This window comes from Mobula hypostoma, chromosome 6, assembly GCF_963921235.1.
Source record: "Mobula hypostoma chromosome 6, sMobHyp1.1, whole genome shotgun sequence".
Taxonomy (NCBI): Eukaryota; Metazoa; Chordata; class Chondrichthyes; order Myliobatiformes; family Myliobatidae; genus Mobula; species Mobula hypostoma.
This window is the reverse complement of record NC_086102.1, coordinates 22,024,615-22,045,061: the sequence shown is the minus strand read 5'-3', so window position 1 is coordinate 22,045,061 and position 20,447 is coordinate 22,024,615. Positions and strand designations below refer to the sequence as shown.

Here is a 20,447-nt window from a genome sequence, read left to right as displayed (position 1 = left end):
TGTATGATTTTGAAAGCTAACTTTTCTTTCTTTGTGAACCCAAGTTAGGACAGATTTTGATGGATAAACAATATGTGCATTTTGCATGTTCATCAGTGACATTACAGTTGCTCTCACTTGAGAATACAAGATAGAGGAAACCACTGAGATTTTTCCTATTTATTTGTAATTTGCTGAGTTGAGTTAGATTTAGGTATTTCATCTTAGTTGTACACATGTGACAACTTTGTGTGATATAAGCTCATTTATGTAATTCCATTGCTGTATTATATAGATATACCCAATCAGAGGATCATAGTACAGCAGAGATACATGTCCTTTGACCACAATGAGTGGTCAATGAGTCCAAGCTGACCACAGTGTCCAGCCAGTTAGTCCCATTTTCTGCATTTGATCTTTATCACTCTAAGCCCCGCCCCTTCATGTGCCTATAATTTAAACGTTTTTTCTTCAGATTATACTATTGTACCTGCTTGTTCCATATCCTCACCACGCTTTGATAGAATTGCCACTCAGGTCCCTAATAAATCTTTCCCCTTCACCTAAAATGTGTGCCTTCTAGTGTTTTGGGCTCCTCTACCTTGGGGAGAACTCCACCTATTCTCTGCCTGTTATAATTTTGAACACTTCTGTAAAGTCACCTCTCATGCTTTTATATTCTAAGGAATAAGGACCTAGCCTGATGAACCTTTGTCTCTAACTTAGTCCCTCTAGTCTCAGCAGCATCCTTGTAAATCTTTTCTGCACTTTTTTCTAGTGTGATATATCTTTCCCAACGGTGACTCAAACTGCACGCAGTCCACTGTAGCTTCTCCTATGACTTATACAATGCAACATGTCCCCTTTCCTGTACTCACTGCCCTAGTGATAAAGGTCACTGTGCTAACAGCCTTTTTTCATCACTCTGACTGCTTGTGATGATGCTTTCAACAAACTATGCACTTGTATTCCTATGTCTATCTCTTTGATTAGACTTGTCCTACCATTCATAATACAAGTTGTACTCTGGCTTGCATCACCCCACACTTATTGAAATCTGTTTGCCCCTCCTTGACCAACTTCCACAGCTGAGTTGAAAGACAGGGACCTCAAGGGTTGAAAGCTCAGGATTGCTATCTGTGCCCTGTGCTAGTGAGGCCAGAAATAGGAAAATCATACAGTTAAGGAAATGGTGTAAGAGGGAGGCTTCAGATTTTTGGATCATTTGGCTCCCTTCCAGGGATGGTGAGAGATGTACAGAAGGGACAGTTTGCACCTGAAATGGAGGAATACCAATATCCTTGTGGAAAGGTTGCTAGTGCTGATGGTGGAGTGTGGGAGTGAGGTTTAAACTAGAGTTGTAGAAGGATGGGAACCCAAGTGCCAGAGGGGTGCTTGTGAGTAAAGATGTTGTTAAGCCTTCATACCAAGTCAGGAATCAAAAGGTTGAGCGTGGCGAGAATACTGTTCTGAGTTGTGTATGTTTTAACGCAAGGAGTATTGTAGAAAAGACAAATGAGCTTAGGGCATGGATCCCCATTTGGAATTGCAACATTTTATTTGTGAGACTTGGTTGCAGGAGGGGCAAGACAAGCAACTCAATGTTCCAAGGTTTTGTTGTTTAGATATGATAAAGCAGGAGGGATTAAAGGGCGAGGGGTGGCATTACAGGTAAGGGAAAATGTTACATGGTGCTCAGATGTCACAGGCTGGAGAGCTTGTCTATTGAGGTTATATGGTTGGAACTGAGGAATAAGAAAGAGATGACAAAGTTAATGGGATTATATTAAAGACCCAAAAGTCCGAGGAGTAAGTTTTTTTAGCAAGTTTTTAGCTAAGGTAAAGAAAAAAGAGGTGCATGGCAGGCATAGACTCAAGTGCCTCATTTGTTCCTTCCTGCCAAAGAAATGCAAGAGAGCACTTGAGAAGGAAATCAAAAAGGCTAAAAGAAGGTATAAGGTTGCTCCAGTCAACGAGGTGAAGGAGAATCCTAAGGGCTTCTACAGTATATCACGGGTAAAATCCTCCCAACCACTGAGCACATCTACATAAAACATTGCTGTACAAAAGCAGCATCAGTCATCAAAGATCCTCACCATGTAGGCTATGCTCTTCTCTCACTGCTGCCAACAAGTAGAAGGTACAGGTGCCTCAGGACTCGCAACACCAGGTTAAAGAACAGTTACTACTCCTCAACCATCAGGCTCTTGAACAAAAGGGGGATAGCTACACTCATTTAAGGACTCTGTTATACTATTTCATGCTTGTTATTTATTGCTATTTATTTACGGCTGCACTTGCACAGTTTATTTACAGTTAGAAGTTCCTGATATTTACTGTTTACAGTTAATGTTCTATAGAATTGCTAAGAATGCCCACAAAAAAAGAATATCTATGAGATGGGGGAGATCTTAAATGGATTCTTTGCATCTGTATTTACTTGGGAGACAGGCACAGAATTCATAGAAAAAAGCAGCAGTGAGGTCAGGGACCGTGTAGGGATTTCAGATGAGGTGTTTGCTGTCTTGAAGCAAGTTAGGGTTGGTATGGTATTCACTTGGACCCCTTGTGAGGCGAGTGCAGAAGTTGCAGTGACCCTAGTAGAGATTAAAATATCCTTCACAACAGGTGAGGTACTGGAGGATTAGAGGATGGCTATTGTTATTCCGTCGTTTAGGGAAGGCTAAGAGTAAGCCAGAAAATTATAGGGCGGTGGTAACCTGGTATCAGGAGTTGGTAAATTATTGGAGTGTATTCTGAGAGACTGGATATACAAGTATTTGGATCAACAGAGACTGATTAGGGATGGTCAACATGGCTTTTTGTGTGGTAGGTTGTGTCTAACTAATCTTACAGTGCATTTCGAGGAAGTTGCCAGGAAAGTTGATGAAGGCAAGGCAGTGGATGTTGTCTACGTGGAATTTAGCAAGGCCTTTGACAAGGTTGCATATGATAGGTTGGTCAAGAGTTTCAGTTGCCTGGCATTCAAGATGAACTAGTAAATTGGATTAGACATTAGTTTTGCAGGAGGAACCAGAGATGGTTGCCTCTCTGGCTGGAGGCCTGTGGCTAGTGGTGTGCCACAGGGAATGGTACTGCATCCATTGTTGTTTGTCATCTATATCAACAGAACAGTTGATAATGTGGTAAACTGGATCAGCAAATATGCAGATGACGCCAAAGTTAGGGTGTAGTGGACAATGAGGAAAACTATCAAAGCTTATAGTGGGATCTGGATCAGCTGGAAAAGTGTGAGGTGTTGCACTTTGGGAGGACAAGCCAGAGTAGGACTTAGATGGTGAGCATTAAGGCATTGAGGAGTGTAGTAGAACAGAGGGAACTGGAAATACAGATGCATAATTCCTTGAAAGCGGTGTCACAGGTAGAGAGGGTCATAGGGACAGCTCTTGATGCACTGGTCTTCATAAATTAAAGTATTGATAATATATTGAAGTTGTATGAGTTGTTGGTGAGGCCTAGGTCTAATTTGAAGTATTGTGTGCCTTTTGGTCACCTACCAACTGGAAAGATATCAATAAGATCGAAAGAGAGAGAAAATTTACAAGGATGTTGCTGGGTCTTGAAGATCTTAGTTTTTTGGGAAGGTTGGATAGGTTAGGACGTTATTTCTTAAAGCATAGAATAATGAGGGGAGATTTGATAAAAGGATATAAAATAAGAGGTATAGATAGGGTAAATGCGAGCAGGCTTTTTTCCATTAAGGCTCGGTGAGACTGAAAGTACTGGTCATGGGTTAAGGGTGAAAGGTGACATGTTTAAGGGGAAAATGGTAAGGAGATTCACTTAGAGGGTGAACTTAGTGTGGAACAAGCTGGAAGTGGTGGATGCGGATCTGATTTCAACATTTAAGTCGTCTTTGGTATATGGGTGTGAGGGTTATAACACCTAATAACGTGTCATCCACCTATTCACTGATTAAGCCTCGTACGTTTGCTTTCATTAATTAACAGCAAAAGTCCCAACACCAGCCCCTATGGCTTACCATTAGTTACCATCTCTCTTCCAAGAAACAACCTAGGTCTACCACCTTCCTACCTTGGAGCTAATTTGAATCCACTGAACCAGCTGTCCCTGGATTCCATGGAACATAATCTAGACCAGCCTAAAATACGGGACTTGGTTGAAGGCTTTGCTTAAGTCTAAATAGACAAAATCCATTGCTTTACCTTGATCCAAAGTAACACACATAAAATGCTGAAAAAACTCAGGAGGTCATGTAGCATTTAGAGGAATAAACTATCGAAGTTTCTGTCCAAGCCCCTTCATCAGGCCTTTATGGCTGCTTCTTCAAAAAGCTTAAAGATTTGCCACACATGACTTTCCATGCACAAAACCAGGTGACTCTTCCTATTGAGACACTGTTCAAATACTGGTCGATCCTGCGTCTCAAAATTCCTTCCAGTAATTTCAATACAACTGATGTCAGGTTGATTAGCTTGTAGTTGCCCAGCTTGTCGTTGTTGCTCTTAAAACAGTGGAATGATGTTAGCCACCTTCTTGTCTTGTATTACTCTACTGGACTTCATATGGCTCATTGAAGCTGAAGGTGCCACTGGTTCTAGTTCAGAATGTAGTTTTGTATAAAAATGTACTCTTTGATTTGGATTAAAACCTTGTGTGTTCTATGAAAGCAGAAGAGACACCTAGGAGGCAACAGACCATCAGGTTTCAGGGTCAGGGATGTCTTGGATTGAGTCCACAGCATTCTAAAGGGGGAGAGTGAACTGTGGAAAGGTGTGTTACATATTGATACCAACGACATAGGTAGGAAAAGGGAGGAGGTCCTGAAATGTAGAAAGCTGAAAAGATCCCCCCTCAATCTTCTAAATTCCAACGAGTACAAGCCTAGTTCATCCAGTCTTTCTTCATATGAAAGTCCTGCCATCCCAGGAATCAATCTGGTGAACCTTCTTTGTACTCCCTCTATGGCAAGGATGTCTTTCCTCAGATTAGGGGACCAAAACTACACACGATACTCCAGGTGTGGTCTCACCAAGGCCTCGTACAACTGCAGTAGTACCTCCCTGCTCCTGTACTCTAATCCTCTTGCTATAAATGCCAGCATACCATTTGCCTTTTTCACCGCCTGCTGTACCCGCATGCCCACTTTCAATGACTGGTGTATAATGACACCCAGGTCTCGTTGCACCTCCCCTTTTCCTAATCGGCCACCATTCAGATAATAATCTGTTTTCCTATTTTTGCCACCAAAGTAGATAACTTCACATTTATCCACATTAAATTGCATCTGCCATGAAGTTGCCCACTCACCCAACCTATCCAAGTCACCCTGCATCCTCTTAGCATCCTCCTCACAGCTAACACTGCCGCCCAGCTTCGTGTCATCCGCAAACTTGGAGATGCTGCATTTAATTCCCTCATCCAAGTCATTAATATATATTGTAAACAGCTGGGGTCCCAGCACTGAGCCTTGCGGTACCCCACTAGTCACTGCCTGCCATTCTGAAAAGGTCTCGTTTATTCCCACTCTTTGCTTCCTGTCTGCTAACCAATTCTCTATCCACATCAATACCTTACCCCCAATACCGTGTGCTTTAAGTTTGCACACTAATCTCCTGTGTGGGACCTTGTCAAAAGCCTTTTGAAAATCCAAATATACCACATCCACTGGTTCTCCCCTATCCAGTCTACTAGTTACATCCTCAAAAAAATTCTATGAGATTCGTCAGACATGATTTTCCTTTCACAAATCCATGCTGACTTTGTCCGATCATTTCACCGCTTTCCAAATGTGCTGTTATCACATCTTTGGTAACTGACTCCAGCAGTTTCCCCACCACCGACGTTAGACTAACCAGTCTATAATCCCCCGGTTTCTCTCTCCCTCCTTTTCAGGCAGTAATGGGGAAAAATTGCAGTCATATTGATGAGTTAAGGTATAACAGGGAGCCAGAACAGAAAAGGGTGATGAATATAGGACCGAAGGTGTTATATTCGAATGCATGCAGTATACAGAATAATGTATGTGATCTTGTAGTGCAATTAGAAATTGGTGGGTATGTTGTGGGTACCACTGAGTCGTGGTTGAAAAAAGATCAGAGTTGTGAGCTTAATGTACAAGGATACACATCAAAAGGATAGGCAGTTAGGCAGAGGGGATGGGGAGGCTATGTTAGCAAAAAAAAATAAATCAAATCTTTAGAAAGAAGTGACATAACCATATAAACATATAGCAATTACAGCACGGAAAACAGGCCATCTTGGTTCTTCTAGTCTGTGCCGAACTCTTACTCTCACCTAGTCCCAATGACCTGCACTCAGCTCATAACCCTCCATTCCCTTCCTGTCCATATATCTGTCCAATTTAACTTTAAATGACAACATCGAACCTGCCTCAACCACTTCTGCTGGAAGCTCGTTCCACACAGCTACCACTCTCTGAGTAAAGAAGTTCCTCCTCATGTTACCCCTAAACTTTTGTCCTTTAACTCTCAACTCATGTCCTCTTGTTTGATTCTTCCCCACTCTCAATGGAAAAAGCCTATCCACGTCAACTCTTATCAATCCCCTTCATAATTTTAAATACCTCTATCAAGTCCCCCCTCAACCTTCTACGCTCCAAAGAATAAAGACCTAACTTGTTCAACCTTTCTCTGTAACTTAGGAGGTGAAACCCAGGCAACATTTTAGTAAACCTCCTCTATACTCTCTCAATTTTATTGACATCTTTCCTATAATTCGGTGATCAGAACTGTACACAACAGGATGGGGTGGGGTTAAGAAACCCAAAGGGTAAAAAGATCCTGATGGGAGTTATCTGCAATAGTCAGAATATGGGCTTCAAGTTACAATGGGAGATAGAAAAGGCACGTCAAACGGGCAGTGTTGCAGTAGTCATGGGGGATTTCAATATGCAGATATAATTGGGAAAGTCAGGTTGATGCAGGATCCCAAGTAAAGGAATTTGGGGAATGTCAATGAGATGGCTTTTTAGAACTGCTTGTGGTTGAGCCCACGAGGGAAATGGCAATTCTGCATTGGGTGTAACGACCCAGATTTGATTTGGGAGCTTAAGGTAAAGGTACTGTTAGTGATTATAATATGATAGAATTCACCCTGTGCAGTTTGAGAAGCTAAAATTGGATGTACCAGTATTATCAAAGTACGCATATGTCACCATAGACAACCCTGAGATGTCCACAAGAAAATGAATCTCATGGTTGTATATGGTAACATGTATGTACTTTGATAATAAATTTACTTTGAACTTTATGGTGGAGTAAAAGAATTACAGAGGCACGAGAGAGGAGCTAGCCAACATTGATTGGAAGAGGACACTAACAGGGATGATGGTGGAACAGCAATAGCAGGAGTTTCTGGGAGCAATTCGAAGGCGCAGGTTAGATGCATCCCAAAGGTGAAGTATTCTAGAGGGAGGATGAAGCAACTGTGGCTGCCAAGGGAAGTCAAAGACAGCGTAGAAGCTAAAGAGATGGCATATCCTATCGCAAAATTTAGTAGGAAGGTGGCAGATGGGGAAGCTTTTAAAAACCAACAAAAAGCAACTAAAAAAGCCATAAAGAATGAAAAGATGAAATATGAAGGTAAGCTACCCAGTAGTATAAAAGAGGATACAAGAAGATTTTTCAGATATGAAGAGTAAAAGAGAGGCGAAGTGTAGATGTTGGACTGCTGGAAAATGTTGCTAGAGAGATAGTAATGGGAGACAAATGGCGGATGACCTTAAGTATTTTGCATCAGTCTTCACTGTGGAAGGTCAGAAATGTGAGAGAGCCAAAAATGAGCATCGTTGCTGTTACTAAGAAGATGCTTGGAAAGATCAAAGGTTTGAAGGTAGATAAGGCACCTGGACCAGATGTTCCACATCCCAGGGTTCTGACACCAGAAGTTTGTCACTTAGCAAGGGTGGGAGGCAGTGGTTGGAAAGGTGTTTGAACCTATTATTTAAGGATGAGGTTTTGGGGTACTTGAAGGCACATGACAAAATAGGCCAAAGTTGTGGTTTCCTTGAGGGGAAATCTTGCCTGACAAATCTGTTGAAGTAACACAGGATAGACAAAGGACAGTGGGTGTTTATTTGGAATTTCAGAAGGCATTTGACTAGGCTGCTTAACAAGATAAGTGCCCATGGTATTACAGGAAAGATATTAGCATAGATAGAAGATTAGCTGACTGGCAGGAGGTAGCGAGTGGGAATAAAGGGAGCCTTTTCAGTTTGGCTGCCAGTGGTGTTCCACACAGGCCTTCTTTCTATATTGTATGTCAATTATTTGGATGAAGGAATTGATGGCTTTGTGGCCAAGTTTGAAGATGATGTGAAGATAGGTGGAGGGGGAAGGTAGTGTTGAGGAAGCAGGGTGTCTGCAGAAGGAATTGGGCAGATAGGGAGAAGGGGCAAAGAAGTGGCAGGTGGAATATAGTGTAGAAGGAATAAAGGAGGTGAAAAATCATACTTGGGAGTCCTTGTGCAGAATTCCCTAATGGTCATCTTGCAGGTTGAGTCGGTGGTGAGGAAGGCAAATGCAATTCAATTCAATTCAAGAAGGCTATAATACAAAAGCAAAGATGTAAAGCTGAGGGTTTATAAGGCGTTGGTCAGACCTCATTTGGAGTATTGTAAGCTGTTTTGGAACCCTTATATAAGAAAAGATGTGCCGGCATCCCAAAGAAGCAGATGATACAGTGGGTTGATGAGTTACTTTGAAGTGGATTAAGACTAGCATTAAAAGCATTTTTCTTTTAAGTGCAGTAAAAGTTCACCAGAATGAACCCAGGAATGAGTGGGTTAACATATGAGGAATGTTTGATGGCAATGGCCGTGTACTCACTGGAGTATAGAAAAATGAGGGAGGATTTCATTGAAATCTATCGAACATTGAAAGGCAAGAAAGAGTGAATGGGTGGAGGATGTTTCCTCTAGAGGGGGAGTTTAGGAGCAAAGGGCACAGCCTCAGAAAAGAGAGACACCATTCAGAGCTGTGTTGAGGAAATATTCCTTTAACCAGAGGGTGGTGAATCTATGAAATTTATTGCCACAGATGGCCATGCAGGCCAACTGATTGGTTATGTTTAAGGTGGAGGTTGGTAACTTCTTGATTAATCAGGGTGTCAAAAGTTACGGGGCGATGGCAAATGAATGGAGTTGCGAGCGATAATAAATCAACTACGATGGAATGGTGGAGCAGAATTGATGGGCTGAATGGCCAAATTCTGTTCTTATGATTGTGTTTTTGGTCTGCTGTCAACAATATCAGATTCAAGTGTTGATTCTGTTGTCATGTCACTGGTGATTTTAACAAGTACTAACAAGGCTATTTTCAACATTTATTTCTTATCTTTGATGCTTTGTACATTCCTCTTTCTGCCTAAATATAATATGTCATAACCTTGCATATATATAGGAACATAAAACACAAAACACAGTTTACTTCTGAACTTACACTAGGCAGTTGACAGGGAACTGAATTGGGTGTGAAGTACAACTTGGGTATGAAAGCAGAGTACATATTTGCATGTGTTCTAATTAATAAATTTTAAGCTAACATGTTCAAGCCTTTAAGTAAGTAGTATGAAAGCAAATAAAATCCACAAATTATAATCTTTCATATTTTCCTTGAGCAATTTTATACATCGCCACTCTTTGGATCTCCTGGCCTACGTACGATATGGGGTCAGTACGGTAGCATCGCGGTTAGCACCATGTTTTACAGAATAGGCGACTCGGTGTGGCTTGAAGGGCTGGAAAGGCCTATTTCACACTGTTTCTCAATAAAAGACCTAAGTGTTTGTGTTTTTCTGTTTTCATTTGGAATAGTCTTATAAACAATAATATTGCTATTGTTGTCATTTCTACCAAGAATTATCTTCATGCATTTTGCTTATTCTAACTTGCAGGTTGTCAAAGCATATGATCGTGTGGAACAGGAGTGGGTAGCAATAAAAATCATAAAGAACAAGAAGGCATTCCTAAATCAGGCACAGATTGAGGTCCGGCTGCTTGAGCTGATGAACAAACACGACACTGAGATGAAATACTATATAGGTAACGATGGACTTATTTGAATCTTACATGCAATCAATTACAAATATTTGGGGGGGAAATCAACTGAATTTTATCTGATACCAAAGTATTAAGCATTTGGAATGTATTAAATCTGTTGTTTATTATCGTACAATGTGAGGTATGAATATTGGGATATGGTTGGGCTGATACAGTATATACTGAAACTACTTTTGGCTCCAGGTGTCTCTTAGATCTGTGATTTCATTATGTGCCAAAAATTTAGCCTTAATTTCACATTTGACTGTATCCTGTTTAATGTGGTGTATGTCTTGGAAAAGAATGTTCAGAAGCTTCTGATTTTTAAAGACAATCGCCATTCTAGTGTGAAGTAAATTGAAGACCAACATTTCTTTGAAATTTCCCACATGAATTTCATAGTAGTATTCTCTAGCTGGATTACATACTATAAGGAAAACCAGAGATGAGCTTCATTTAAATTTTCCAGTACTTCAGTTTCACAGCATGTGCTGGCTGTTCTTGGTAAAATAAATGCAGAAAATGTTAGAAGTATTCAGCAGGTCAGCCATCATCTGAAAAGAGAACTATAGTGATCCAGGACAAACATCTTCCATTAAAACTAGGAATGTGTGAAAACTAGTCAAGTTGCAGAGAGACTGAAAGAGGAATGTATAAGATATTGGATAAAGTCAATATTTCTGATAGGGTGGGATCAAAGATTTAAGTTTTTACAGAACTGTTTGGTCAATCGATTAATGGGTTAGATTAGAGAGAAAACAAACAAATAAACAATGCTGTTAAATACGTGTCAGATATTTATTAGAACCTGAAGCCAAGTGGAGGTTGCTGGAAATGCCCATCACTTCAGGCAGTGTCTGGAGCAATTTAAAAAAAAGTTACTGTTGTAGCTGAATAACCCAACAACAGAACTGGTCAGTTCTGATAAAATTCGAGAAAGCAGATTACCTGAAACAATTGAATTCTATATTGAGACTTGAAGGGTGCCATTTTCCCAGATCAAAAATAGTGTTGTTCTTCATTGAAAGAGTTTTGGCGGTCACAAGTCAGAGCAGAAAAGGGGTTATAGAGGATTGAAATGACCAGCAACTCAAGTGTGCGGTCAGCCCAGTGGATTGGATGGAAATGCTTTACAAAGTGTTCCCTCTGTTTGCATTTGGTTTTGCAAGTGTAGAGAAGACAGTGTATGGGCGCCAAATACAGTGCACTGGTTAGAAAGAGTGATAATGTTTATTTTCTTTTTCAGCAACATGTGTTCAGTCCACACAGTGAATTTGTAATTTATATTCTTTTCAAAGCTATGCTGATGCATACATTTTAAGGAATATTCTGAAAGAATTTATTTCACAATTATTTTTAAATGTTATTCAAAAATGCCCAAGAGTATTCAAGTTGTAAATAAGAGGGCATTCTTACAATTTTACTAATAGAGAAACAAAATGGTAAAATTCTATCACTGTTGTCAAGTATAAAATAATTAATCGATAATAGTAAATCACTGCATTATCGAGTGGGGATATATCTAAATCAAAATATGGAGAAATAATGAACAAAAAAGCAGTGGTGGAAGTATTAGAAGGTTAGGCAGAATCTCTGAAATGGGGAAAAAAAAGTTATGTTTTACATTGATTCATTTCTGTCAGGAAAACTTTCAGTTGTGTATGTTAGCAGTATTTGTGTGGCATCTACAGTAGTCATTGATTTATGTCAGCAGTCCCCAACCACTGGGCCACAAAGCATGTGCTACCGGGCCGCGAGGAAACGATATGATTTGGTGATATGAGTCAGTGGCACCTTTCCTCATTCCCTGTCACGCCCACTGTTGAACTTGAATGCATGCGAGGTCATTACCCACGCGTCATCCATGTCAGCGCGGGAAGAAGAGCAACTCCTCGAGCTTGCAGATGACCGCGGGCTGAAAAGTTATGTTTGACATAACATCTCTGCCGGCATTCGGGATCAAAGTCAGGACTAAATATCCTGAGATAGCCACGAAAGCCCTGAAAAAGTTGTTTCATTTCCAACATCTCTGCAATGAATGCAACGAAAACTAAATTGGAGAATAGACTGGACATTAGGAACTCCCTTCGAGTATCGCTGTCTCTCATCACCCCTCGATGGGACCGTCTTGTTGCAGGGAAACACGCCCAGGCTCCTGCTGATTCAGCGATATTGGTGTATTGCAATGATTTTATATGTTCATACGGGGAAAATGTGTGCTGTGTGTTTAATATCCAAATGTTACTTAAAATGTTATGATGTATTGACTTATCACTATATTCATGCGAGAAAAATATGCACTGTGTGTTTAATATTAAATTCGTTAGATTAAAACCTTTTAGAAACGAAAATGAGTGTATTAGCCACTTATCACCTATATTCTGGTCGTGATTACCACGCCCCCAAACAGAATTGCCAAAAACGATTTGTAGAAAAAAATCGGCACGTACACGCATGCGTACAAGGTGCCCGCCCACGCAAGGCTTTATGGTCGTAGTAGTCTTTCTTGGGGTAAACACAACGTATTTGACTGCTACTCTTGTCCGTTGGCAACCCTCCCCCCGCCCCCGGTCAGCTGGTCTGCAAGAATATTGTCAATCATAAACCGGTCCGCGGTGCAAAAAAAGGTTGTTATAGATTTGTTTTGGAAAAATGAAATGACTGGTTAAATATATTATTTATTCCCTTTTACAGTTCATCTGAAGCGGCACTTTATGTTTCGAAATCATCTCTGCCTTGTCTTTGAGATGTTATCCTACAACCTGTATGATCTGCTTCGCAACACCAATTTCCGTGGCGTTTCCTTGAACCTCACGCGGAAATTTGCACAGCAGATGTGCACTGCTTTGCTCTTTCTTGCTACACCAGAGCTCAGCATTATCCATTGCGACTTAAAACCTGAAAACATCTTGCTGTGCAATCCCAAAAGGAGTGCTATCAAAATAGTGGACTTTGGAAGCTCTTGTCAGCTTGGTCAGAGGGTGTGTACCATTACATTAACATTTGTATGGGTTTTGCTGCTGCTTCAATGAGTTATGAATATGATGCCAATGCAGCTGGCCTCTGCATGGCTTTGAAAAGTAAATCCTGACTTCATAGTAACTGTAGGAAATTGATTTGTTTAGAGTTGAAGATAGGTTTTGCTAAGTTTTGAAAAAGGTATGCATGATGCCAGATGTAAGAACTTGATGTGTTTGACCATCAGAAATGCAGAACTGGCAGATCTTCCAAGTAGTTGAGAGCATAGCTGGAGAGCAGTTGAAACAGCTGAGTTTTTAGGGAACTTAGATGTATTACTATAATTGGATAGAATCTGCTATGGAATACTGTTTTCAACCTCAACAGCTTTAAATTTTCCCCTTTACTCGATGCAAGCTTAGATTCGAATACTGCGGTTGGCCCTCCGTATCCACGGGGGTTTGGTTCCTGCACCCTCCGCAGATACCAAATTCTGCGGATGCTCAAGTCCCGTATATAAAATAGCGTAGTATTTGCATATAACCTATGCACATCCCTTACGAACCTTAAACTCCTTCCTCTCGGTCACAACACAAGTAGCGAGCGAACGAGACGCGAGGCGAACAATGCTCAAACAATGAGTAATACTTTTAATCATCTCTAGATTACAGTACTTATAATACCTAATACAATGGAAATGCTGTGTAAATAGTTGTTACACTGTATTGTTTAGGGAATAAGGACACTTTGAAGGAGGCTTAATAATACTAATGTCGGGATCTGTGCTCAAACAACGAGTGCTGGAGAGAGAACTTCCAGGGTTTTTTCCGATCCCAATCCGCGGATGTGGAGGGTGGACTGTATTTTTTCATCTATTGAAAATGAAAACTAATTAGCAAAGCATTTTGTAATACTTGCTGTGAGAGAATTCACTCATCTGGGTAATCTGTGAACTATCATAAACGTTGGTTAAAACCTAAAGTACTAGATGAAAAATTATTGGATAAGGTTCTTTTATTTAGTGTTGGGTGGTGATTATAAAATAACACAGCACAGAAACAGGCCCTTCAGCCACTAAGTTGGCATTGACCATCAAACACCCATTTGCACTGATCCCATTTTATCCTTCCCACTTCCCCGTCAACCACTTGACACTCAACTCTCATCCAGACTGTAGGGCCAATGCACAGTGGTTAATTAACCCCTTGATCCAGCTTATTTTTGGAATGTGGGAGGACTTAAAGGAAACCCACCAATTCATGGGGAATGTGCAAACATTGGGTTTGAACCTGGGTGTCTGGAACTGTGCACCACAGCTTTGCTAACTTAGAACTCTGCCACCTTATATTTTTAACTTTTTACAAAATCAAAGCATTTTTCATGCTAGTTTTCCTTAGTTAACTTGGATATGTGAAAATTCATTCCAATGACCTAATAAAACAATACACAAGTTTGAGATTACAATGCAGTTATTAAACATGAAGCTGCAGCTTTGATAGGATATTCTTAACTGCAAGACAAAAATGGATTACTATGTGCTTAATAGTTCCTGTATTAACTGTGTTAATCTTTTGTAGATATACCAATACATTCAGAGTCGTTTTTACCGGTCACCAGAGGTGCTGCTGGGAATGCCCTATGACCTAGCTATTGACATGTGGTCGCTAGGTTGCATTCTGGTGGAGATGCACACCGGAGAGCCGCTCTTCAGTGGTGCTAATGAGGTAGGCAAACAACTTTAAAAGAAGATCGTATCAAGTATCCGGAACACTCTCAGTATTTGGCTTTGAGTCACGCTTTATTCTTTGAGTGTGTGCAGCCTCCAAAATGTGTTTGTTTTTTTTTGCAAAGGTCGTTTCATTAAACTGTAGCTATTATTTTCTTAATGGTATGTCCAAATTTACACATGATGGCTGAAACATGTAGTGATGAGAAATGCTGAAATAATACCTAAAAGCTAAAAATAAGTTTAGTGAGTAGGCAAAAATCTGGCAAATGGTATATAATGGGAAAGTAACACACATCAAAGTTGCTGGTGAAACGCAGCAGGCCAAGCAGCATCTGTAGGAAGAGTTGCAGTCGACGTTTCAGGCCGAGATCCTTCGTCAGGACTAACTGAAGGAAGAGTGAGTAAGGGATTTGAAAGTTGGAGGGGGAGGGGGAGATCCAAAATGATAGGAGAAGACAGGAGGGGGAGGGATAGAGCCAAGAGCTGGACAGGTGATAGGCAAAAGGGGATACGAGAGGATCATGGGACAGGAGGTCCGGGAAGAAAGACAAGGGGGAGGGGGACCCAGAGGATGGGCAAGAGGTATATTCCTATATTCAGAGGGACAGAGGGAGAAAAAGGAGAGTGAGAGAAAGAATGTGTGCATAAAACTAAGTAACAGATGGGGTACGAGGGGGAGGTGGGGCCTTAGCGGAAGTTAGAGAAGTCGATGTTCATGCCATCAGGTTGGAGGCTACCCAGACGGAATATAAGGTGTTGTTCCTCCAACCTGAGTGTGGCTTCATCTTTACAGTAGAGGAGGCCGTGGATAGACATATCAGAATGGGAATGGGATGTGGAATTAAAATGTGTGGCCACTGGGAGATCCTGCTTTCTCTGGCGGACAGAGCGTAGATGTTCAGCAAAGCGGTCTCCCAGTCTGCGTCGGGTCTCGCCAATATATAAAAGACCACATCGGGAGCACCGGACGCAGTATATCACCCCAGTCGACTCACAGGTGAAGTGTTGCCTCACCTGGAAGGACTGTTTGGGGCCCTGAATGGTGGTAAGGGAGAAAGTGTAAGGGCATGTGTAGCACTTGTTCCGCTTACACGGATAAGTGCCAGGAGGGAGATCAGTGGGGAGGGATGGGGGGGGACGAATGGACAAGGGAGTTGCATAGGGAGCGATCCCTGCGGAATGCAGGCGGGGGGGAGGGAAAGATGTGCTTAGTGGTGGGATCCCGTTGGAGGTGGCGGAAGTTACGGAGAATAATATGTTGGACCTGGAGGCTGGTGGGGTGGTAGGTGAGGACCAGGGGAACCCTATTCCTAGTGGGGTGGCGGGAGGATGGAGTGAGAGCAGATGTACGTGAAATGGGGGAGATGCGTTTAAGAGCAGAGTTGATAGTGGAGGAAGGGAAACCCCTTTCTTTAAAAAAGGAAGACATCTCCCTCGTCCTAGAATGAAAAGCCTCATCCTGAGAGCAGATGCGGCGGAGACGGAGGAATTGCGAGAAGGGGATGGCGTTTTTGCAAGAGACAGGGTGAGAAGAGGAATAGTCCAGATAGCTGTGAGAGTCAGTCGGCTTATAGTAGACATCAGTGGATAAGCTGTCTCCAGAGACAGAGACAGAAAGATCTAGAAAGGGGAGGGAGGTGTGGGAAATGGACCAGGTAAACTTGAGGACAGGGTGAAAGTTGGAGGCAAAGTTAATAAAGTCAACGAGTTCTGCATGCGTGCAGGAAGCAGCGCCAATGCAGTCGTCGATGTAGCGAAGGAAAAGTGGGGGACATACCAGAATAGGCATGGAACATAGATTGTTCCACAAACTCAACAAAAAGGCAGGCATAGCTAGGACCCATACGGGTCCCCCATTTCACGTACATCTGCTCTCACTCCATCCTCCCGCCACCCCACTAGGAATAGGGTTCCCCTGGTCCTCACCTACCACCCCACTAGCCTCCGGGTCCAACATATTATTCTCTGTAACTTCCGCCACCTCCAACGGGATCCCACCACTAAGCACATCTTTCCCTCCCCCCCCCCCCCGCATTCCGCAGGGATCGCTCCCTACGCAACTCCCTTGTCCATTCGTCCCCCCCATCCCTCCCCACTGATCTCCCTCCTGGCACTTATCCGTGTAAGTGGAACAAGTGCTACACATGCCCTTACACTTCCTCCCTTACCACCATTCAGGGCCCCAAACAGTCCTTCCAGGTGAGGCAACACTTCACCTGTGAGTCGACTGGGGTGATATACTGCGTCCGGTGCTCCCGATGTGGCCTTTTATATATTGGCGAGACCCGACGCAGACTGGGAGACCGCTTTGCTGAACATCTACGCTCTGTCCGCCAGAGAAAGCAGGATCTCCCAGTGGCCACACATTTTAATTCCACATCCCATTCCCATTCTGATATGTCTATCCACGGCCTCCTCTACTGTAAAGATGAAGCCACACTCAGGTTGGAGGAACAACACCTTATATTCCGTCTGGGTAGCCTCCAACCTGATGGCATGAACATCGACTTCTCTAACTTCCGCTAAGGCCCCAACTCCCCCTCGTACCCCATCTGTTACTTATTTTTATGCACACATTCTTTCTCTCACTCTCCTTTTTCTCCCTCTGTCCCTCTGAATATACCTTTTGCCCATCCTCTGGGTCCCCCTCCCCCTTGTCTTTCTTCCCAGACCTCCTGTCCCATGATCCTCTCGTATCCCCTTTTGCCAATCACCTGTCCAGCTCTTGGCTCTATCCCTCCCCCTCCTGTCTTCTCCTATCATTTTGGATCTCCCCCTCCCCCTCTAACTTTCAAATCCCTTACTCACTCTTCCTTCAGTTAGTCCTGACGAAGGGTCTCGGCCTGAAACGTCGACTGCACCTCTTCCTACAGATGCTGCTTGGCCTGCTGCGTTCACCAGCAACTTTGATGTGTGTTGCTTGAATGTCCAGCATCTGCAGAATTCCTGTTATAATGGGAAAGTGTACATTTTAGTAAATAGCACATTATTTGAATGATTGGAGCTATGAGAATCAGAATTGGATTTAATATGCGGGATATGCAGTGATATGTCATGAAATTTGTTGTCTTGCGGCAGAAGTACATTGCAATACATAATAAAAACTATAAACTATGGTAAGTATTAAAAAAAAGTACTGCAAAAAGAGAGGTGAAATAATGCTGAGGAAGTATTCACGGGTTTATCATCCATTCAGAAATCTAATGGCGAGGGGAAGAAGCTGTTTCTGAAACATTGAATGTATGTCTTCAGGCTGCTATACCACCACCTTGATGGTAGCAATGAGAAGAGGCATGTCCTAGGTGATGGGGTTTTCAATGACGCTTTATTGAGGCAGAGCATTTTGAAGGTCTCCTGGATGCTTTGGGGTGCTAGTACCCACGATGGAGCTGGCTAAATTTACAACTTACTGCATCTTTTTTTCAATCCTGTGCATTGGCCCTCTATACCAGATGATGATGCAACTAGTTAGAATGCTCTCCATGGTACTTCTGTAAAAGTTGGGAGTGTCTTTGGTAACATATCAATTCTCCTCAAACTCCTGATAAACTAAAGCTTTGAGATGCAGAGGAATCTGGATGTTGTGATGTATGATTTTCAAAAGGCCAGTAAGAATGTACTGCAGATTATAGTAAAGCTAACAAATTACTGACTGAGTAACGCTACGTAGACACCATATAAAATAGTGCTAGAAATATTCAGCAAGACAGGCACCATCTGAAGTCATCAGTCTGAAAGGTCAAAGTTAAGTTATTCTCCCACCAGCATTTTATACCGTGGATTGTCAGCCTCTGCAGTCTTTGCTTTTAGAATACAGATCATCAGTTCCTTTGATTAACTGTGATTTCACTTAAGCCTAAATTTAGAAATAGATGAGGCTTCACAGCTTAATTTCACACTAACACAATGCACAAAATATTATGCCCTTTCTATTCAAAGTCAAAAATTGGCTTTTGTTTACTCCTACAGTGAAGACACATTGACCTAATAAGTCCACAAAATACAAATGTAGCCTTTTTGTTTGAGGCCTGCTTAACTCTGATTTTTGGCATTACTATTTCTCTTCTCATCTTCTGTTTAGGTGGATCAAATGAATAAAATTGTAGAAGTTCTAGGAATACCCCCATCTCACATCTTAGATCAGGCTCCCAAAGCTCGGAAATTTTTTGAGAAGTTATCCGATGCATCGTGGACAGTGAAGAAGACCAAAGATGGCAAGAGGGTGAATATCAAGAGTAACATTAAAAAAATTGGAAACACAGTAAGGACTTGAACTTATTTGAAATATAATTACTGGCTGCATGTGGCAACTTGGTGTATGTTGGCGTTTTTGTATCAAGCTTGCTTTAGATGGTTTAGTGTCTGTATTGTCAACTTCATTACCACCTTCAGCGACACTCAGAATTACTAAACCGAAGAACGAGTGGCTTTGTCTGAGTATAATTATTAGTATTTAGGCTAAAAATATTTTCCTACTTTATTTTTGATAGTTTTATTCTTTCTTTGCACATATCTTCGTGATTGTTAATGATGAGAGTTTTTTACGCAGCATTTCACTCATGAGCCATAACCTCATATTTAATTTTAAAATTAAACCACATATAATAAATTGCACTCCAAATAGAATGATGTGATTTTGTCTTTTGTTTAAATTGTATGTTTCCATGGAAAGAGTTCAGAGATCTTTTTATGCTTCGTGCTGCTTTAGCAATGTACCTGTAGGTGCGCAGCTATATTATGGACTGCTGTGTACCCTCACCTGAATTGGTCCAGGTGTTTAGTAGATGAGTGATATTGCTAAGTACAGTGTTTTTTAGCACTGGTATACAGACACTCTCTATTTATAGAGAGGGAGTAATCTATGGATAAGTCTAAATGAGCAATTAAAGGCAGGAGATTCTAAATTAAATAACTGCTGCAGATTTTTGACCTTTGCAGCAATGAGAATATTGTGTTGTGCCATCCCATATCTCATGAACAGGAATACCTCTAGCAATCCGCTTAGAATTTTCTTTTTTTTTAAATTTTATTTTTATTTGGATAAGGAGTTCACAATTATCATGTACTTTTTTCACACATATAACCTTTTCCATTTTTTTATATGTATAAAACTACAATTATTTATACATTCTTAAGTACACATTGAGATGATATAAAAGCAAAATAAACATTTAAATAGATAATTATGTACTGTGGTAAATCTAACCTATTAGGCTAAGTAATGAAATTAGTTGTTAAGAAATTTTCAAGTGAAACAAATCTTAATACTGTTCAGAAGTGGTCCTAGTTTTGATGAAAGTGATAGTGAAGATTGTGGCCATAGCTGCAGTATGGAATACACATTTAACCAATTGTAATTCAGTTGTATTTTTACATTTGATCTATTATTGTAAAAATAAGCACCATATAATTATATCTTAAATGAGTACTTCAAAGGAGATGGCGTTTGAAAGGAATTACTATCACTATTGTTTCTTTTCCAAACAAGGGTAAAGTAAGTGTTACTGATATTGTCTTCCATTTGGGGAAGTCTAGTTTTACCCTTGCTGGCAGCCAACTGAAAGTTGTACCACATTCTCTATAATCCAGGAAGCACTCACTTTTTCATGTCCGTGATGTTAACAATGAACAGCTCATTATTTATCTTCTGTGATGCCTTTGGGATCATAAGAATGAAATATCTGGTATTTTAGTATCGTTGAATTCATTCTATTTTCCTTTAGTTCCATGGGGAAACAT

The 20,447-nt window shown here is 41.2% G+C and overlaps 1 protein-coding gene across 4 annotated transcripts in view; it reads left to right on the top strand.

Moving 5' to 3' along the window:
* The window catches only part of LOC134347862 (dual specificity tyrosine-phosphorylation-regulated kinase 1A), a 156,350-nt gene that overhangs the window by 126,898 nt on the left and 9,005 nt on the right, over positions 1-20,447 (top strand). For 2 of the 4 annotated variants that reach the window (XM_063050399.1, XM_063050400.1), the window contains exons 6-9: positions 9,877-10,024; positions 12,716-13,002; positions 14,557-14,703; positions 18,790-18,930. In XM_063050399.1, the coding sequence (XP_062906469.1) occupies positions 9,877-10,024; positions 12,716-13,002; positions 14,557-14,703; positions 18,790-18,930 (723 nt within the window). Of the gene's footprint in view, positions 1-9,876; positions 10,025-12,715; positions 13,003-14,556; positions 14,704-18,789; positions 18,970-20,447 lie in introns of all 4 variants that reach the window. The other 2 variants (XM_063050397.1, XM_063050398.1) reach the window with 1 other exon arrangement.